This window comes from Sebastes fasciatus, chromosome 18 (genome assembly GCF_043250625.1).
Source record: "Sebastes fasciatus isolate fSebFas1 chromosome 18, fSebFas1.pri, whole genome shotgun sequence".
NCBI lineage: Eukaryota > Metazoa > Chordata > Actinopteri > Perciformes > Sebastidae > Sebastes > Sebastes fasciatus.
The window spans coordinates 18,267,309-18,287,059 of NC_133812.1; the positions used below are offsets into that span (position 1 = coordinate 18,267,309).

The window sequence follows — 19,751 nt, forward strand, 5'->3', positions numbered from 1 at the left end:
AGGGAGTAAGGAGGAATAATTGGGAGTGTGATAAAGCAATGCTGTGTTAAGAATAGTTAGCTTTAAGTATGGAGACAGATTGTGTGGGGATGTCTTATTGCAACTGTCGGCATGCACAGTGTGTATGTGCAGTATTCTCTCTATATTTAAATTTGGATCTGTCTGTTTACCTGTCTCTGTGTGAGCTGCTCTCTGAGGCTGAGCCTGTTGAGGTCTGGGGAGGCAAGTGTGATCTGGATCTGGTCTACGGCAGCATGGAGGATCTTCACCTCCGCCTCCAAACGCAACATGTCCTGAGGAGAGACACGGACAGATAAAACGAATCAAAGGAAAGCACATACGGGAGTAGAAGCAGCTAATACTGTATATAACTCTATAAACATGAGGTAAAAATGTATCATTGTTGATGTGGATCTGCTTGCAGGAATCGATATTTAAATGACACCAGTCAATGTAGGTATCTCCTTAAATCAAAACTCTTCATTTGCAATTTCTAATTGAACAAGATGTATTTCATGTGAAAGGAAATTGAATAACCAGTCGCTACAAATAAAGCTTGTGCTATGTCTACACTCTAGACCCAGAAATCCAAACTCACAGGAGGAATTGTAAACATATTTCCAAACACACAATGTTATTAGCAGCAATCAGCAACAGACTGTCATCTGGGTACCAGCTGTTTGGCAATAAGATTAGCGTAACAGATTACTGCTGCACAAGCTAAAACAGTGCATTCCATCATGATGGTGTAATACTTGATGGATGACCATAAAGGGGCACTGTTGAGTTGTAGCTCTGGTGTATTGACTCCTCTTGTTGTGCACCAAAATGTTTGGATTAAAAAAAATGTAATTAAATTTCTTAGTGATTATTGGATCAGAGTGCCATAAAACAATTTAGAGGTGAAGTATTTTTGATGTCTGATTCTTGTAACGCTTGCCTGAAAGTGAATGTCGTTTACCTTTGCTGCATCCTGCAGACTCTGGAGGCGAGTCTTGGCAATTTGCTGCAGCTCCTCTGTGCGTCTGCTGAGGTGTTTCACCTGCTGGATCCACCCCTCCGTCTGCAACACCTCCCCCAGCTGCGCCTCCCTCTCCCCCATGGCTTCCAAGTCACCATGGAGACCCCGACACTCCCGCAGCAGTGCCTGTCACCATAGGAACATAAATTACAAGTCAAAGAGAGGAGCCATTCGTGTTGTGCAATTATACTAATTAAGGCTGGCCAACACACTGTACAGAACATGACATTTCACTGGAAATGGAAAAGTTTGCAAGTCTAATTAGCTGTTAATGTGTGTGGTGTCTTCAGATTTAGTAGGTTAATGCAGGAAATACTAATATTTATTGTGGAAAAATAAATATAAAATGTATCAGAACCCAATTTTTTACACCAGTACTCAGACATCTTTCCCACTCCCTGGTGTGTGTCTCATTAAGACTCACCTGGTGTGCTCGAATTTGCTCCTGCAGCTGGGAAGCAGAGCCCCAGATGATACTACCGGTAACCAGAGCTTCTGCCTTTTCTGTCCAGCCCAAAATGAACTCCTTCATACCCCGATATTCCTCCACCTGTCTCTCCGCCTGATCACAAGAGAAAGACCAAGACAGAAGAATTAATGCAGACGAAAATGGATGAGTGTTCGTTAATGCAATCAATATTGGGAATATGTCTTTGTGTTTTGGGAGGTCTACATGACGCGCCTAACTGAATCTCACCTTCTTAAGTCTGTTGGCTCTGTCCTGGACCTGCTGCGTGGTGTGCCGCTGCACCTCCGTCAGTTTAGCCACAGCGTCGCCCAGCTGCTTACACAGCAGAGGGTTCTGCTCCCCAAACTCCTGCACCGCTACTCCCAACTCTGCCAGAGAGCGACCACTGCATTCACACTCTTCACAAAGAGCCTGAAAGAGAGGAGAGGAGTAAGAAGGTGAGGCAAAAAGGGGATGAGAAAGGAGAAGTCAAAAAGAGAAAAATCAAAGAACAAGGGGAGTTCTCTGTCTTAATTTTTAAGAAAAAAATAATTCACATTCAAGGATTTATTTATTCACTTTCTTACCAAGAGTTAGATAAGAAGATTGATACCACTCTCGTGTTTGTACGATAAATATGAATCTACAGCTGGCAGCAGGTAAATGTAGCATAAAGACTGGAAACGGGGGGAAACAGCTAGCCTGGCTCTCTCCAAATGTAATAAACACCACCTACCAGCTCCTCTAAAACCGCCTTACTCAACATTTGTACATTTGAACAAAACCCAAAGCGTAAAGACAACAAGTTGTGCTATGTTTTACAAGAGAGCAGTGATTAATTAGTGAGATTCAGAGGTGCTTGTAGAGGCGGAATAGTTTAACAAAATGACTATTCCTTTAAACACACACACTCCAGGCCTTGTGGGTCTACAGATGGACAGAGGAGGGAGAGAAGAAAAAAAGTTGGGGCGACAAGAAGGAAAACAGGAGGAAGGGGCTCAGACTCCCATCTGGGATACTCCTCTCAGAAGTGGGTCACTGTTGAAGGCAGAATTGCCAGTCCAACTCTCACACACTCATTAACCTCAACATCTGCAAAATGAATAGTCAATTGAACAGGGGTTAATTGCTTGCTAATTAGTCAATCTGTCTGGTTGATTACTTTGGTCTCTTCTTTGGCCTCCTCCAGGTCGGCACCCTTGTCTTCCAGTTTCAGAGCGATGGTCTTCAGCTTCGCCTCAATGTCCTGGAGTCTGAAGCCGAAGTCTTCTTTCACATCTCTGGTCTGCTGCACCTCCCTCTCTCTCGCCTGGACCTAAGGCAGATGACAGAAATACACACATTTCACTATGCACCTTTTAACAATGCTAAATGGTTAAGGATATATTTCAGCATGCACTCTCTGGACACACTAAGAGCCCTGCAGCAGAGATGTACAGTCATACACCAGACTGCACAGTAGAACTCATACAAGTGAGTGCCAGCTTCAGCCCTAACCACAACATTTAATACAATGTGAAACTGTAGCCAAGAGAGGTCACCTGGTCTTCAGCGGAGCCCAGAGCCAGAGCCACCTCAGCCAGCTGCATGCTGAGCTCAGAGGGCAGACCAGCCTGGAGGTCCTGGTACTTAGACTGCTGCAGCTCTGTCATGCGCTCCACACTCTGACGCCTGCTGATGACCTCGCCATGTGCCGTCTACAACACAAACATCACATGACGGACAGCAAATCAGTCTTTTCTGTTATGATACTGTATTTCTGTCCAAACAAGCCAGAGAAGTTCTGTTTAGTTGACAGGGGCATATCGGTCTGTCCTTATGTTTAAGGTGTGTGTACATGTAGTGGCCTACCTCTAGCTCATGCAGCAGTGAATCCAGGTCTGCAGTGGGACTCAACAGTAAGCCACGAGTATCTTGGATCCAGCCTTTGACCAAGCCCAGCTCCTTCTCAACCTCCTCTCTCTCCCTCAACTCCTGGTGTACCTGAGCCCTGCTGGCTCGTACCCGCAACACGAGGCTAGACAAGACACAGCAGTAAAGAAAAATCATACAAAAATGTTTCAATCTAAATAATGCATAATGACTACTTTTACTTTTTATACTTTAATTACATTTTGCTGGTAAAACTTTTGTACTTTTACTGAAATAACATTTTTAATTCTAGACTTTTACTTACAATGTAGTATTTATAGGCTATAGTATTTCTACTTTTACTTTAAGTTAATCACAAACATTTGAAGACTTCTCTGATAAAATTTACTGTTAAGAAGCAATTAATATCCATTTTTAGTTCATACAAAGTCATGTGGTTAATTCTGTTTTTGGAGCAGCCACAGCACTGGGTCACTCACCTGTCATATTGCTCCTGCATGCTCCGGATCTCTTGTAGGCAAGGTGTCTCTTCATGTCCATTCTCTGTCTTTTTCTCCATCGTCTCCTCCTCCTCTTCCCCTCTGAGGCTGCGAGTGTGCTGCCCCAGCAGGGCCAGGATGGACTGCTCCCTCTCCACCTCCAGGCTGAAGGAGTCATGGTACTCCTGGAGGCTCTGGAGCGCCGCCCTGGTGGAAGCCTTCTCAACAGTGCTGTCAGGGACACGACTGTGGAGGTCTTGGGACACTGAGCGCACTTTCTCCATCTGAGAGAAGTTTATGTGCAAAGATTCAGGTTCAGTTGATGCCGCAGATTTAGGGTTAATAATTTACTATTAGCTGTTTACAAGCTAGTAAACAATCGATGTTAATAATTTTAAATGTAAAGTACAAAAAAATCAGCTTTACAAATGTTTAATGAGGAAGGAAACACATTCAACATGGTAGTTAGACCTGAATGATATTTAAAATGTTTGGAGGGACACACTTAGACTTAAACATAACTTTTGTATGTTAACAAGAAAACATAATTTGAATATCATTATGCTACTGAAAGACATCTATCAAAGAGATTTGAAAGAATAGGTTTCATGAATTCTACTATGAAAAGTCACTAGAACAGTCACTTTTTAGTTTAAAGGCTCAGATACACTAAACAAACAAGACATCAGAGAACTAACGGGCGCCGAAGGTTGGACTCGAACAAACAAAAGACTTCAGCCGACCGCCGACTACCACATACGTCCTGCGTCTGCGTGAGATTCATTCAAAAAGGATTGCTTGCTTTCCTCACTTCCATTTCTGTTCTCGTGTTCTGATTCGCTTAAGCTGAACAGCCAATCAAAGTGATTTCTCTCACCGACGGGCTCTGCCGCCGATTCAACATGCTGAATCGGCTAAAAAACCTCTGACACGGGCAGACTAGAGCCAACAGTACGGGACACACTGCAAAAACTAGGCTGACAGACGCTCACCGACGGCCCAAAATTTGCCGACGGCCGACCGTTGGCTTGGTGTGTCAGGGTCTTAATGGTGGGCCTATAGAGCATTTAGGCCTGGGACACATACATCTAAAAAGGTCCACAAGATGATTAAAGGGATAAGAAAAATATATGTATTTCTGTATACTGAATACTGGAAATACTCGATACCTTAACCTCTTCAGGCCTCTCCTTTTCACAAATAATCTTTCAAAGTTGTATCTACAGTATACAGTATTCCCTGAGATAGACAAAGGCAGAACAAGACTCAAGAGATTCAAGTGCAGAGAATGACATCATGTTCAGCTGAACAAAGGGGCCATTGAAACCCGGTGGACAACAGGAAATGTGACACATACTGTATAAGGAAGTGACCACCGCTCCTTACAGTTTGACCTAATTTCCTTTTTAGGAGCAGTGCTATGTGGGGATTCTTAGGAGCCCACAGCGTTCACGCTTGAAATAGGTCGAAAGGCGGGAAAACGCTTCATGACATAGTGTTTTGGCAGGAGGAAACAACTGGCCCGAAGCCTAGAGTTACATCATAGCACCAGACTGGTGTTCAGTTGATGCTGCTTTTGACCTAAATCTGTACGAGCAAGAATGATTTTCTAGACTTGTGTGTTTGCCGACTGTAAGTGAGTATAAACAGCTTCTGTGGACTGTAGGCAAACTGATGGTTATACTGTACTGTGCATTATTGAAGCACACTCGCCACACATGCAGTATGCACTTGAGCATGCAGAGCACACACTCACACAGGGAGCCAAAAAAAATGTACAGTAACTTCTCTCACCTTGTCAGTGAAGCTCCTCCACTCCCTCGCTGTGTCCTCCAGTGCCCTCTCCTGGGCTCGGGCCACACTGCGGAGCCTGGTCCACCGTTGCCACAGCGACGACACAGAGTGGCTGGTGATGGCTTTGCTGGACTCAGAGATGATCTGCTCCAACTCTGTCGCATTCTCTTTCAAAGCATTGAGAGGCAGCTCTAGCAGATCGATGTGAGCCACCAGAGACTGCAGCCAAAAGATGACAACAGATGTCATTTCAGAAATGCGGTCCTCTGAAACATTTACACTATGGGAAACTAAAATTCTCCCCTAAAAGAAACAACCATGCAGAAGCACAAGTGAACAAGGAATAATACCTAAACACTGCACTGTTTAAATATTAATGCGCATCTGCTGCCATGACAGGAACAAATGTTGGAATTTGATATAACAGCCACGTGGGGACACGTACATATCAGATATTCTTTTTCTACGGTATCTCTGTTTTGTGAGTGTAAGAAAGCGTCCCACCTTGTATCTCTGACACTTTTCCTCTGCCTGCTGGATACTGACAGCTTTAGCTGTAGTGAACATGGCCATCTTGCCCTCTGCGTCATTCATCTGTTCAACTAGTGTCTCTTTCTCATGTTGGAAGGAGGTCCATAGAGCTGCACAACTGAGAAAATTATACAAATTACAGACTGCTATTGAGGGGTATTTATTATTAAAATATGCATCCTACAGACTGCATGCCAGCTGTGTATACATATATTAATTGGCTTCCCATTAACACTAATACACACCTCTGCAGCACCTCTCTGTAAGCATCCAGTTGCTGTTTGACCTCTGTGTTTCTCAGCAGCATTGCCTCAACTTTTTCTCGGAGTTCACCCATCGCTCCTGCTTCCATAAAATCCTCCAGGAGAGGATCCAAAGTCCTCAGCTCCTCTAAACCAGCTGTGAAGTTCTTTTCCTGGGCTGAAAGGTCTTCCAGGTCCTGCGCACAATCTGTCTGGTTCTCAAGATCCACCCCTGAGCTGGCCCTCTGGAGCAAAGCCGCAGCAGAGTCCAGACATTTCTGCATGGACTGCAGAGATAAGTGGAGCCTCTGGACCAGGGAGAGAGCTGTATCCACAGCCAGCTAGAATATGCAGAAGGTGATTTCATTAAGTTTTTGCTTCTTTCTACATGAATTTCTTCACACAACTGAAGTTAGAAATGCATGCCTAAATCATTACAACAAGCATGGTGCTAGACCAAAAAGTATTCAAGTACACTATGTCTGCAAATGTGTTCAAATGTCTTTCATTTTATTTACTTACTTTACTTCAACTTTGAGTTTTAACTGTAGTAAAATGTACAGTAAAAGTGATTGTTACACGTCAACACATTCTCATCCCAACTCGTCACATTCTGCCGCTTTGTCACCCCCTTGGCGTCACTTTAGGTTCAGGCAACAAAACCACTTAGTTAGGTTTAGGAAAAAACGACATAGTTGAGCATAAAAGTATTACATTTGTAAAATGAAAAAGAAAACTGAACGTTGTGAACACGGGACACGATCGAACAGCTGATTGTGACGTGAAAGTGAAACTTAGCGCACAGGACACAAACAGAGGTCTCTTGGATGAAAGCCTTGTGTTTCTCGTTGCTGTATGTCTTTTCGCTCTTTAAACTACGTCTACGAGCGTTTACTGTTGCCATGGAGGGGTTGTAGTTAATGAAAAGCCCGGTGCATTTCATACAGGCGCTAAAGGGCCATGACAAAGCGTCGGTATTTGACGCCCTGGGAATGAGAACAGGCTGCTCATGTTGGATATCTAATTTTGGAATTCAAGTTTTTAAACAGCTTCCTCTCAAAATGTCAAAGGTCAAAATCCTCCTCAGAGGGGAATGGAGAGAGTGGTATTAACACTTTTCCTCTGTCATAACTTTTACTTATTATTCAACATAATTGATTCTTTGGGATATGGTATTTAAACACATTAAATCCCCACAACAGTTATACATTAATAATAACTTAAGTACTTATTCAAACTTCATGGAATCTCTTGAACTGTCTTATAAATATTTCAGCTTCCCTAAGCCTATTAATATTGATACTATGGGCAAACAGGAGATGGAAAATAATATTCAGTAGGTTCAAGTTCAGGATATGAACTTCGCTGTGGCAGAAATTGATTTGTATCAATTAGATAGAAAATGTCTCTAAGGTTGTAATTTCTGAATAATATACACACATACCTGTTTTTTGCTAATTCCTTGTTGAACTTCGGCTCCCAGCTTTGCCAGCTCCTGTAGCTTCTCTTCTATGTGGGCAGGAAGTGTTTTTTTCCTACTACAATACCGTTGCTTTTCTCTGCTCCCCAAGGCATCTCCTATCCTAAATCTACTTTTCACTTCCTCTTCTACGATCTTCAGCTTGCGCACTTCCTCATATGCCCTCTCGATTCTGACCTCTGAAAGAGTCAAAGGCTCTTCCAATTTGTCCTTGATAGTCTTCAGCCATTCCAACATTTTCTTAGTCTCTTTATTGAAATCTTCATTCTTTGTGAGCTTTGTTTCACTTTCGTCAACAAGGCCTTTTACTTCACACCGTAAGGACTGCAATGATTCAAGCTGCAGTGTAGTTTCCTGAAAGGCAGCGGGATCAAACTTCAGACCGAGGCCTTTAGTTTGTTGGTTACATTCTTCGGCTTGAGCGCTCACACTATCCAGACTTTCCAGCAGCAAATAAAGACTAGTGATTTTATCCACGGCACCTCGTTCTGTGTCTGACTTAAGTCTGACCAGCTTCTCTTTCACAGACTTAAACTCTGATTCCACCTTGGCGGACACTTTGTTGTGTTCAACTAGTGGTTTCAAGCAAACATCCAAATGTTTAATTTTCTGATCATTCATCCTTTTCAGTGTGTTGTGGAGACTGACCAGCTGCAGCGTCTCTTCAGCTCTGTATTGCTGACCCCGACTGAGAAACCCCTCATTTTTGCCATGAAGTTCTCTCACAGAGGGGCTAATGTGGAATAAACTCTCATTAATATTTCTGTATTCATTTATCAGACGTAAGACAAGTTCCTCCTCCCTAATACTGATAGTCTGCTTCTCCAGATTGTCAAACTGCTCCTGAAGCTCCTCCAGTGCATTACGAGTGATATCAAAGAAAGTGCTGAACTCTTTTCGATCTAAGATTATTTGTTGGACTCTGTCTTTTTTCTCTTTGGCTAGAGCGAGGATGGCGTTGTACTGCTGGGGCAGGGCATTGAGTCTCTCGTCTAGGTAGCAATGATCAATCTCGTTCAGAGTCGGGAGGATCTCCTGGCCTATTCTTTGGACGATGAGAAGAAGGTTCTCATACTCTGATGCTTGTTCTAGGACGTTCTGAAAGTTAGACAGTTGCGTTTGCAACTCCGAGCTATCGTCAATGTTGCTTAAATTGATTTCAGGGAAGGTGATGGCGTCTGCTCGTCTCAACCAGTGGCAAGTCTTATCCAGGTCCACCTGGAAGTACTTCCTGGAAGTCAAGGCTTTCTCTAAGTCTGCGAGACGCTTGGTGGTTCTCTGGAAGGCGGCTTCAAACACCGCCTGCAGCTTCTCAAGTCTCGCCACGGTTTCTGCTCTCTCTTTGTCAGTGGCATCTCTCTCCAGCTCTCGCCCTTGTATCCAGAGAGATGCCAGCTCTCTCTGGTATGCTCGTAAACCACTCTGGACGCCCCGACAAGCAGCGACCTGTTTGGCTAGGTCCTCAGGGAGAAGCGCTATGTGGTCATCTATCAAAGCCCTCCTCTCCTGTTGCTGTACCCAAGACAGCGCTCGCCCCAGGCCTTGAAGAAACTGAGTCCTCTCTGTGAAGGCCTAGAGAGGAAGAATTAAACATTTAATTATTCACAAAGTTTTAACAGCTTGAAAAAGACATAGCATATTTTTCTGGCAACAAAAGTGTAATCAGTAACAACATGGGGTTATTTTACAGTTTGTTTCTTGGAGCACTTCTCGTTTTCACCGGACTAACAGATCAGACGAAAGTTTAGGATAATTAAAATTCTACTTGCATCCAATACAAAAATCCAGCTGTTTACCTTACTGAGGTACTTCCTCCTTTGGGCCACCCGAGCCCCCAGAGCCTGCACCTCAGTCTGGGCTTGTTCAACGAGCTCCTGTAGGAATCTCTTCTCACTCAGCCCCAGTCTGGAAGCCACCGCCTGGGCCTCGCTCACTGCCTGACCCAGCAGCTGCTGACGGGCCTCCAGTTCTACGCATACACTCAAGTGGTCGAACAGGAAACTCTGGGCCAGATCTGGGGGTGGGCTGGTTTTCAGTGCAGATGTAAAAGCAGGCCGCTGCTCCTCCACCCACTCCCGCGCATCCCTCAGCTGGGTTTCAACCCGGGTGAGATCCTCTAGTGTCAGTGCGGATTCCTGGATCTTCTGTTGAATCAGGGTTTCAAGCTGGGACCAGCGCTGCTCAAGATGACCAACCTGGTGAAAGGCAGAACACCAAATAAAACTGTACCCAATACTTATATATTCTACACTATCACACCATCTTAAGAAGCAGCTGGAGAACAATGAGAATGGAGCTCCACCTGTTGCTTGATCAGCTCCTTGTCCAGCAGGCTGAGTCGAGGTAAGATAGCTTGTCTCTGGTCTCTGAGGTCTTCAAGAGTTGCTCTCTGCTCTTCTAGGTCACTGGAGAGCTTCCTCAGAGCCTCTAGATGCTCACTTGTGCTCTCTGTGTCAGCTCTAGGCACACACAGGCATGGGTTGAGGGACATCAGGTTGATACAGTAGTATAGTAATAAATATATACAGTAATTGTCTTGGCTGAGATAAAGATAAAGCAATGGCTGTAACATCAGAGGAAATGTGTGTATACTGTATAGTAAATACTGTATTTATAGCCTTGTCAATAAATAAATACATCCATTTGGAAATTAATGTACAGTATGTTAAAAATTCTACACAAAAAGGAAACATCACAGCCTCCACAGAAAAGCGCAATACCTGGCGAGGTAGTCCCATTCCCTGGATACTTGGTGGAAGAGTTCCTCCACAGCAACAACAATCTCCTGGTACTCCCCACTTCGCTGCATGTCCTCCCCCCGCTGAGACTCCAGCTCTTCTGCCCGCTGGCCCAGGTCCATCCAGCTTCTCCTCAGTCTCCTTATCTCCTCCAGGGCAGGAGAGACCTGTCCATCTGTCAGCCTACCAACGGCCTCATTCAAATGGGTTACCTCGGACTGTCTCTCCTTAATCTGCTGAAGGAATTCCTGTAGGAAAGATAATGGATTTTTCACAGTCACACTGAACTTGAGTTTAATTACTTTATAAGTCTAAAAGTTTGCCTAGACAGTGACTACGTCTACATGCACACTAATGTTATTCCAAAAATGACAATATTCCGAATTTGATACGGGTCAATATTAACAACATATTTCATTTGGATATTTTGAATTAGGAGCATTTTCCCATTAAGACATCCAGGATATGCCGATATTATTCAGGTTTTAGGAGCATTCTTTGGACATGTATACAGCGCATTCAGAATATGTGTCTCAATTCTTTTTTTAATGGCAGTTTGTAACACACGGCCCCACAGACTCTTGCCTGTTTGCAGCCAGCTCTGTGCATTGTACACAAACCAACTAGCCAACATTTTGCAGAGAAGCATGCCCAAAAGAAAAGCCCACATTTCTGGTCGGAAGGAGAAACGTTTACCTACTTTTAAACATTATGAAAGACTTGAATATCAAAAGGTTTTGATATGCGCAAATATCGCAACGCCAACCTTTTCAAGAAGGTTGTTGTAGGAATGAAAGACAGAGGCACAGTCGAACAAGACCGCCACAATAATCGGAATATGCATGGCTGCATGTAAACAGGAATGTTAGTGGAATATTAATTTTCATTAAACATGTCAACAGCTTAGAATATTGTCTTTTTAAGAATAGGGGCAAAACCTGGAATAGTTTGTCCATGTAAATGTAGTAAGTGACAAATACAGCAATACAGTGTGTAGAATAAAAGTCATTGATCGTCAGCATATAAACAGACCTGTGCCTTGTCCAGCTGGTTCTGTGCAATCTTGGGCTCTAGCTCAGCAGGTCTCCTGACGAGATTCTGAAGTTGCTGCTCTGTCTCTCTCAGCTGGACCTCCAGATCTGCCTTCTGCTCCTCAATGTCCCTCCAGCTGTCTGCCACCTCCTCACAAAGCAGCATACGCTCCTCAATCTAGACACAAAAACACAATCAATTCACGACCAAGTATTTGGAGAAACAACATATTCAATTTTACGTTTGTTAAAGCTAACTTACCTGCAGTTTGACCTGCTGGATATCTCCCGCGGTGCCCCTGACCCTCAGCTCGGACAGGTCACACGCTGAGCACACGAGCTGGAGGTAAGTGCTGGCCTGTTCCTGGAGAGCCCGCTCCTGCTTCACCTGCCAAAAAAAAGAGTCTGTTAATGATGCTATGGTTTTATTGCCTGATCATATTATCCCTTCAGGACAGTCTGCAAAACTACACATACTTTGGCCACATTTCGGCCCGCATCCAAATCATGCTATCAAGCAAACTGTCCGTGAGATTGCTACATGACAGCCATGTATATGAATGCTATTAACTCAGCGATTCATAGTTTTAGGAGGCGACAATATGTTCAGAAGAAATCAAGGCAAGAACTCTTTATTAAAGAATGGGTAGTGGCTTACTGACCTGCTGTAGCGCCTCCTCCAGGCTGAGAGGAGGATGTGCAGGAGGCTCTGGTTCGTCTGAGACAGAAGTCAACCAGGTCTGGCACTGCAGCAGTGTGTCTTGGACACTCACATGTCTCTGTAACTCGTGGTCCAGACTCTGATACACCTGGAGGACAAAGACAGATATATTTCAGTGCTATACATCTGGTTTGAACACTTATACTTCCATATGGTAAAACCCTTCAGGAAATCAAGCCAAAACTACAAACTGAAGTGAAGACAAAATGTTTTCTGGAAACAGCAAAACACACATGTGCAATACCACAAATATAAAGTGAAAGAAACAGCTGTAGCATAGCTTTGAAGCCAGTATACAATAGCATGGCCAAACACAAGCCGCATTAAATGATAAAAACCCGAACAAGTAGGCAATTATGCAGCGTAGTATTTGACAGGTGTTGAATGTGGAGGCGTCCGTGCCCTCCAGGGGAGAGCGAAATGAGCAAGGTCTGATTGACAGTGTTAATATGAGAGCCCGAAAGAGTGAAGGAAGGGGGGGCATGTATTGGCAAACCGCCCGGTGTATTTGGCGAAGGCTAGAAGGTTGGCATGGTGGCATGGTGGCAAGTGGCAGGCAGGATATTAGAGCTGTGTTGTGCTGGGACACAGTTGGCAGCCATCGTAACACTGGAGGCGCAGTTGTAGGGAAGCCAGCAGCGTAGTGGTAAAGTGTGGCTGGATCACACAATGCCAGATTGGATGTGCAGTGCGAGTGCTGGTGAAGGTGGTGTCTTGGGAGGTGAGCTATGATGACAGAGGAGAGGTTGCCAAAATGACAGAGTGGGCCTGGATTAGAGGGCTCGCCAGAGCTACTGAATAGTGGTGTGTGACCATTTTTGGCTCAGGCATGAAAAAGTGGAGTTGACAGGGGATATGCAGAGATTAATATGGGTAGATTGAGTTAGTGATGTTGGCTGGTGGGGTCTGTCTGAGTGTGGCTGCTGTTGAGCTCCACTTTGGCAGCCATAATTGGTCGTGCCCTCTACACTGGCAGTGAAGGGCTGCCTTGAGAGATGGCTTTAAGTGTCCGAATGGGTTAGGATTAAGTGGATGCCTAGGCTGTTGGAATATTAATAGCACTGATATGTGTGTCTGAGCATGCATGTGTGGCAAAGCCATGGATGCATGCGCAAACGTGCGTGCATCCAATGCAACAATATGTCTTACATTACAAGAGTGTGAGAACCATTTCACTACTTCAAATACAGAATACATCTCAGCTTCCCATCACTCCCTCCTCCTCCTCCTTCTCTGCGTCCCCTCCCTCCCTCTTCCCATCTCCTCCTCCTCACTCACTCTCTGCGCTGTGCTACAGATGGCTGAGTAGCTGTCTCTGGTGCCTTGCTGGTGAGCCTGGACCTGCTGTCTCAGCCTGCTCTGCACGCGGTCACTGCAGCCTTGTACCAGGTGGTCTCCTCGCTGCTTCAGGCCTGCCAAGCGATCCTCAAAGCCCGCTATTTCCTCCATGATGGCCTGCAGAGGACAAAGTCACAAAGTAGGATCATGTTAGTACAAGTCTGTCCACTTGTCAATGATACAGGAGGTCAGAGCAGGCTGATACCACACAGTGAGGTCTCGTGGTATCAGACAGGCCTGAATGGATGAACTTGAAAGACGATTGAAAGAAGAAGAGAATTTGCAAAGGACAGTAGTTTTGTAAATTAAGACTCAGCCCCTATGGTTACCTAAATACAAAGTATTTTATACATCTGTACTGAAATTACTTAGAAAAAATCCATACATTATCAATAATTAATTAATACATTAGTATTTTATCCAAATTAATTTGATGTCTACCAAAGCAGAAGAAATTAAAAGGGGCTTCTCAGAGCAAAACAAATCAGAAATGAAATCTTCAGCAATTTATTTTTAAAACGGAAACATACACACCTCCTAAACAAAGGTAAGTTTAAGTAACACGTAGCTGAAGTCTGAAGTTGCTTTGTAGATGAAAATTGTGAACTTTCACTCTCTAATCAAGGCTCATTGCTCGAGCTCTATCATATGCTACAGATTCTGCAAACAACAGCAAACAATCCAGAGATGTGATTGGTCACCTTGTGCCTGGACAGGTGTTGAGTGGCTGCATCCAGGCTGCCACCCACAGTGGGATCAGGAGTCACCATCCTGCTGGACATCTGGAGCAGCCAGCGCTCCACTTCCTGGAGTTCATTGTGGTACGCTTCCTGTTCCTTCACCTGGCCTTCCAGATTCTCCACATGGGCCTGGACCACAAACACACAGAAACAGTATACTGATTACAAACAGCATATGCAACAAACCATTACAACCATGGAAAGAGCATTTACATTTCCCTCTCTGTGTATCATAACTACTGTCGTCTGAGCACAGGTTCTCACCGTGGCGGTATGACCGAGTTCAGTGTAGTCCCTTTGCATTCTGTTCATTTTCTCTCTGATGGAGGGGTAGTGGACAGAGGCCAGCAGAGCGTCTCCTTTCTCCACCACTGACCTGATGGATCCATCATGGGACTGAACCATCTGCAGCAGAGCCTGGGGACACAGACAAACAACGTGTATCTTTAGTATCCTCTAATACGGTTGTTCTCAACATGGGGATCGGGACACCAAAGGGGGACGCAAGATCATTTCCAGGGGTCTCCAGATGTTTGTGGAGAAAAATAACATATATATATATATATTAAAAAAAAAATCATATTTTAGACTGGGGAATGGTTACACTACTATACATCACTATAAAAAGCAATGGTATACTCAGGAAAATGGTCAGCACTTATGGAAAGTATATTCAATTTTGGAGTTAATGGGTTAAGACATTCAAGGACACTAATGTGGTCCATTAAGATAATAATATTCAGTAAGGTCTTGCTGCCATTTGGCCCCACCACCGGAGCAAATTTACATATTATACTTCTAATTATAGTTGCTGCTATACCTTATACTTAGCCAGCAGTGCTCTCCGTTGGTACAGTTCAGCCTTGGGCTCCACCGGGGAGCTGAGCAAAGCTTTGGTCTCCACCAGCCACTGGGCCTGAGCCTTATATCGGTCCTGGAACTCCTTAGCTAGCAGTAACGCCCGCTGTAGGAAGCTGTGCTCCTGCCTCAGCCCACCTGCGAGCTCCTCCAGCTGGGCAAGACGAGCCTCTACCTCCCCTCCTAAACTCTCAGCTCCAGCCTCGTCCAGGAAGCCCGCTGCCTGCTCGGCCCGCTCCCTCAGGGATTTCAGGAAGCTGTGACCGTGTTGGAGCTCGGACTGGAGAGTCTGGGTGAAAGAGAGAGCAGAAATACAACTCAGCATGGCTGCTTCTACAGCGTTATCATTGATTTATACTAAATGACCTTCAACCAGGGCATTTTACACACTGCTAGTGAGTTAGAAATTGTAGCATATACGCTTTATATGAGAGAATCCTGCTTTCATAGTTTCCATGACTCTAAGGTTAACATTCAAACACAGTCTCACGGATTTCTTTGTCCTTCACTTCCAGTCACCCAGACCTGCCTGGCAGTGTGTTTGAAAGGCTTTGAACCCATCAGGTAGGCTGACACCTGCATGGTGAGATGTGGTGAAGACTTGGAGGTCATGTTGTGGAGAAACCACGGTGAAATAATATGAAAGGAGGACCCAATTATGAGGACCCTTAACAGGCAGGAGTAGCTGCGGGGGTTTCCAGGGCAACCACAACACACCACATACACACACACATGCACAGACCTCCACTCGATGGGACGCCATCTAGCTTTCATCATCAGTCTATTATTGCTTTGAGTAGAGAGTAGCTTCACACCGCAACAACCCCAGACCTCCAGCTACTGCTGCTGATAACATCATATAACGAGACCTGTGTCTGCGCGCACACGTTCATGTTTGCTGCTTTATATGAAGCTCCCGTCATGTTCATCATTCCGGTCCGATGTCCCTGCCTTATGACCTTAATAGGAGACACTCAATGTATCTCAATTCCATATAATTCTGTGATTAACATGTGAGCAAGGAAGTAAAACAAGGAAGTATGCGGTAATTGCCATTTGCAGCAGATTTAGTTCTGTATGACTCATTATCTCCACTTCAGAACATCTGCTCTCATCTCACACCTGACACATCGAGTATTCTTCCTAGCAACACTTCTGGTTGTTCACATGTTGAATTACACTTGCAAGATTAGCACTTCATTAACAGTTCTCCAGAATCACAAGTTTCAACATGATGCTATATCATATTGATTCTTTAGACAACAATACGATATTTGCTGATTTCACAAAATCTGCCACTATATGATTTTGGTTTGATTCAAACTAGGGGCTTGCGATCGATATAAGTCTCATATCATTGAGTAGTACTAATACTATGATACAGTAGACAGTAGAGTCTGGTGAACTTTATACATGAGGTTCTGAACACAGTGTGCTCTTTATGCTGTAAACTGTCTTGTACCATGTCAGCCCAAATTATCCATGTCAAGTGTCTTGTGCAGTGGTGTAAATGATGAGCACTAGTTTCTTATTCTGCATCGGTTCTCAGACTCCATTATCTACTGTAATACATCTACTGTGGCGCTGACAACCATGTTACATTATCTACGAACACAGGTAAGACATTACTAAGGTGACCCTCTGAGCTGCAGTTAGCTCTGCTGTCAATGTGTCTCTGCTTTGAATGTATGGACTGCAGCAAACTGCAGCACAGAAGCATCATATTGTATTCTGCACAGGCAGAAATCTTAGGAAGATTAATGCCCTTGAACGTTATGAAATGCCAGTGAAATTAAAAATATGGAAGGGGGAGGCGGCGAGGGGGGCTTAATTAGGAGAATGAGAAATGTGTTTTTGCACTGCATACAATTTTTGTGGGAGCCAGTGAGTGGAGGATGCTTTTTGGACCACTCTAGGGGAGAAACTAACAAAAAATATAACAACTAATATGCCAAAATGTCGAACTCGAGGCTTCAAAGCGGCAGTCAACAAACCAATGGGTGACGTCACGGTGACTACGTCCACTTCTTATATACAGTCTATGTAAAACAAAACACAAAACTACCAAAATTGCCCAGTTCAAGGGGCACTTTTAAAATGTATATGTCTTACCATGGTAAATTATCGTAATACTTTCAGAGCTCGTAATGAAGTTAAAGCACATTTCTAGCCAACACTACTGTATGACTCATACTTTTACAACTCAGAATCAAATGAAGTCTAAATCCAACTAATGGCCCTTGACACAGTTATTGACTACCGGCCTTTGTGTCAATGCATAATCGTCGCACCTCACTGAAAAGCCCTGTAGCTCTCACTACGGGAGAATGAGTAAGTGATGGAGCACTGGCGTATTATCTGCAGTGCTGGAAGGACTCATGTGGTGACAGCATGTCTTCAGTCCCTCTGCAGTGACAGAGCATTGATCCCAGACAGGGATTACTGCAAAAGCCCACACCAGATGATGTATTGTAAATGTCTATGTGTGTGTCTGTAAATTTCTGGATGTATGTGTGTGTGTGTGTGAGGAAGACAAAGAGAGATGAGGTGTAGTGATACATAAAGAAACGCAGTGGAAAGAAATGTGTGAAATCACAGAGGATTCATGGGTTGGAGAGTTTGCTGCAGCTTGTTAGTTAGTACTTTGGATGGGTCTTGTGATATGAAGCGAGTGTTAGAGGAGAGAAATGTGTGTGTGTGTGTGTGTGTGTGAGATGTGAAGCGGTAAGGGCACTGCATCAATTACAGTGTCTGTGCCAGCAGGCTCCTGACACCGGCGCTTCTTCATCCTCCACTTCACAGTGGGAGGTCTCTCCCTGCTACCACGCTTCCTCTAAAGCGGCACCCGCTTTGTCTTCATAAAGAGCCGATCGATATACACGCACACACACACACACACACACATACTCATCCAATCCTCTACACACTCGATATGAACTATGCCAAGCGAACGATAGTGGTGATTTTCTCTTTATTGCAGTCTGTGCATGTTTGAGCAGGGCTACCTTCCTCCAATGCCGATTTGACAAAAAGAGCACACAGACAAACTGTTACAATTATGCCGCTACGGTGAGTTTGTAGAGCTCTATCCAAATATTATAAGTACACTGAACTGGCCAAGCATATTGTAGCTGCCAAAGAAATCTGTACACTTGATGTTACTAACAGGTACCGTATGATGCTTGGCGGAAAACAAGATTGCACAAGGACATTTTTGCTGGCTCAGATATTAGACTCGCATGAGTTTGAGCTCTAATTCTCCACTACAAACAGGAGTGTTGCTAACTCATCAGTTTGCCATGGTAATATACCGAACGTCTGAGCTGATTTATTGCAACTTGTTCAGGGAGGTGTATTAAACGCTGCAATGCACATGGTATCCAAATGTCTCACTGAAAAATGGAGGTTCAGAACTGTGACTGCGCAATCATCTAACCACACGAGTACAGTACAGATTTAGGTAAATAAATCAATACCTCTAGTTTCTTCATCTTCTTTTCCATGGCGACCCGGTCCAGAGGTTCAGAACTGTCAGTTAACGCTGTGAAGCTTTTCTGAGTGGAGCTGAGCCAGTCGGTGAAGGACATGCAGAGTTTCTCAGCCTCTTCGATGCTCTTCAGCTCCTCCTGAAGATGCTTGATGGTGTCCTGACAAATGAATGGATAAGATTTCAGAAGCAAAGTTTAACAAATATAGTGTTTTTAAAGAATGATACCAATACCAATATTTGTATAATTATTGTACAGAAATTGGTTCATATTTCCTATACCCTCAAAAAGCATAAAAAGGTACAGTGTGTGTGATTTGGCGGCATCTAGTGGTGTAGTTGCATATTGCAACCAACTGAATACCCCTCCACTCACTCCTCCCTTTCCAAGACTGCGGGAACGTGAGCCGCCAAGTGCAAAACTGTGGTAACACTGTTCACACCAAATTTCAAGCCAGGTTTTCTGTATGTGGCTGCAGACCATGTCTACAGTATATCTGATATTTTATAAAAAGTCAATATTGGCCCAATATATTCAGATTTTCTTTTCTTTAACATTAGCAATGAACGAGATATTAGTGCTACCCTACCATATTCACATTATATTGACTTGGGGCCCTTCTGTGTGTTTGCATGTTCTCCCTGTGTTAGCGTGGGTTTTCTCCGGGTTCTCCGGTTTCCTCCCACAGTCCTGCAGTCCAAAGACATGCAGGTTAATTGTTGACTCTAAATTGCCCGTAGGTGTGGTCTTTTGTCTCTATGTGTCAGCCCTGTGATAGTCTGGCGACCTGTCCAGGGTGTACACTTCCTTCACTCAATGTCAGCTGGGATCGACTCCAGCCACCCCCGCGTCCCTGAATAGGATAAGCGGTTACAGATAATGGCTGGCTGGATGGATGGATGGATAGATAAAGGTGAATAACCCTCACTTCAACAACTGCTGCTATTTTGTTGTTAAGACTCTTCAGACT

The 19,751-nt window shown here is 44.2% G+C and overlaps 1 protein-coding gene across 11 annotated transcripts in view; it reads right to left on the reverse strand.

Moving 5' to 3' along the window:
• LOC141755761 (nesprin-1-like) overlaps positions 1–19,751 on the reverse strand; it is a 97,312-nt gene that overhangs the window by 45,479 nt on the left and 32,082 nt on the right. For all 11 annotated transcript variants that reach the window (XM_074614936.1, XM_074614942.1, XM_074614941.1 and 8 more), the window contains 23 exons: positions 18,770–18,940; positions 15,256–15,582; positions 14,700–14,852; positions 14,397–14,564; positions 13,636–13,812; positions 12,299–12,445; positions 11,899–12,024; positions 11,638–11,814; positions 10,588–10,853; positions 10,170–10,326; positions 9,664–10,062; positions 7,832–9,439; positions 6,391–6,728; positions 6,119–6,263; positions 5,615–5,833; positions 3,821–4,104; positions 3,321–3,486; positions 3,011–3,166; positions 2,632–2,784; positions 1,719–1,901; positions 1,446–1,583; positions 962–1,147; positions 171–293 (listed from right to left, as the gene is read on the reverse strand). In XM_074614936.1, coding sequence (XP_074471037.1) covers positions 171–293; positions 962–1,147; positions 1,446–1,583; positions 1,719–1,901; positions 2,632–2,784; positions 3,011–3,166; positions 3,321–3,486; positions 3,821–4,104; positions 5,615–5,833; positions 6,119–6,263; positions 6,391–6,728; positions 7,832–9,439; positions 9,664–10,062; positions 10,170–10,326; positions 10,588–10,853; positions 11,638–11,814; positions 11,899–12,024; positions 12,299–12,445; positions 13,636–13,812; positions 14,397–14,564; positions 14,700–14,852; positions 15,256–15,582; positions 18,770–18,940 — 5,967 coding nt within the window. The remainder of the gene's footprint in view (positions 1–170; positions 294–961; positions 1,148–1,445; positions 1,584–1,718; positions 1,902–2,631; positions 2,785–3,010; positions 3,167–3,320; positions 3,487–3,820; positions 4,105–5,614; positions 5,834–6,118; positions 6,264–6,390; positions 6,729–7,831; positions 9,440–9,663; positions 10,063–10,169; positions 10,327–10,587; positions 10,854–11,637; positions 11,815–11,898; positions 12,025–12,298; positions 12,446–13,635; positions 13,813–14,396; positions 14,565–14,699; positions 14,853–15,255; positions 15,583–18,769; positions 18,941–19,751) is intronic.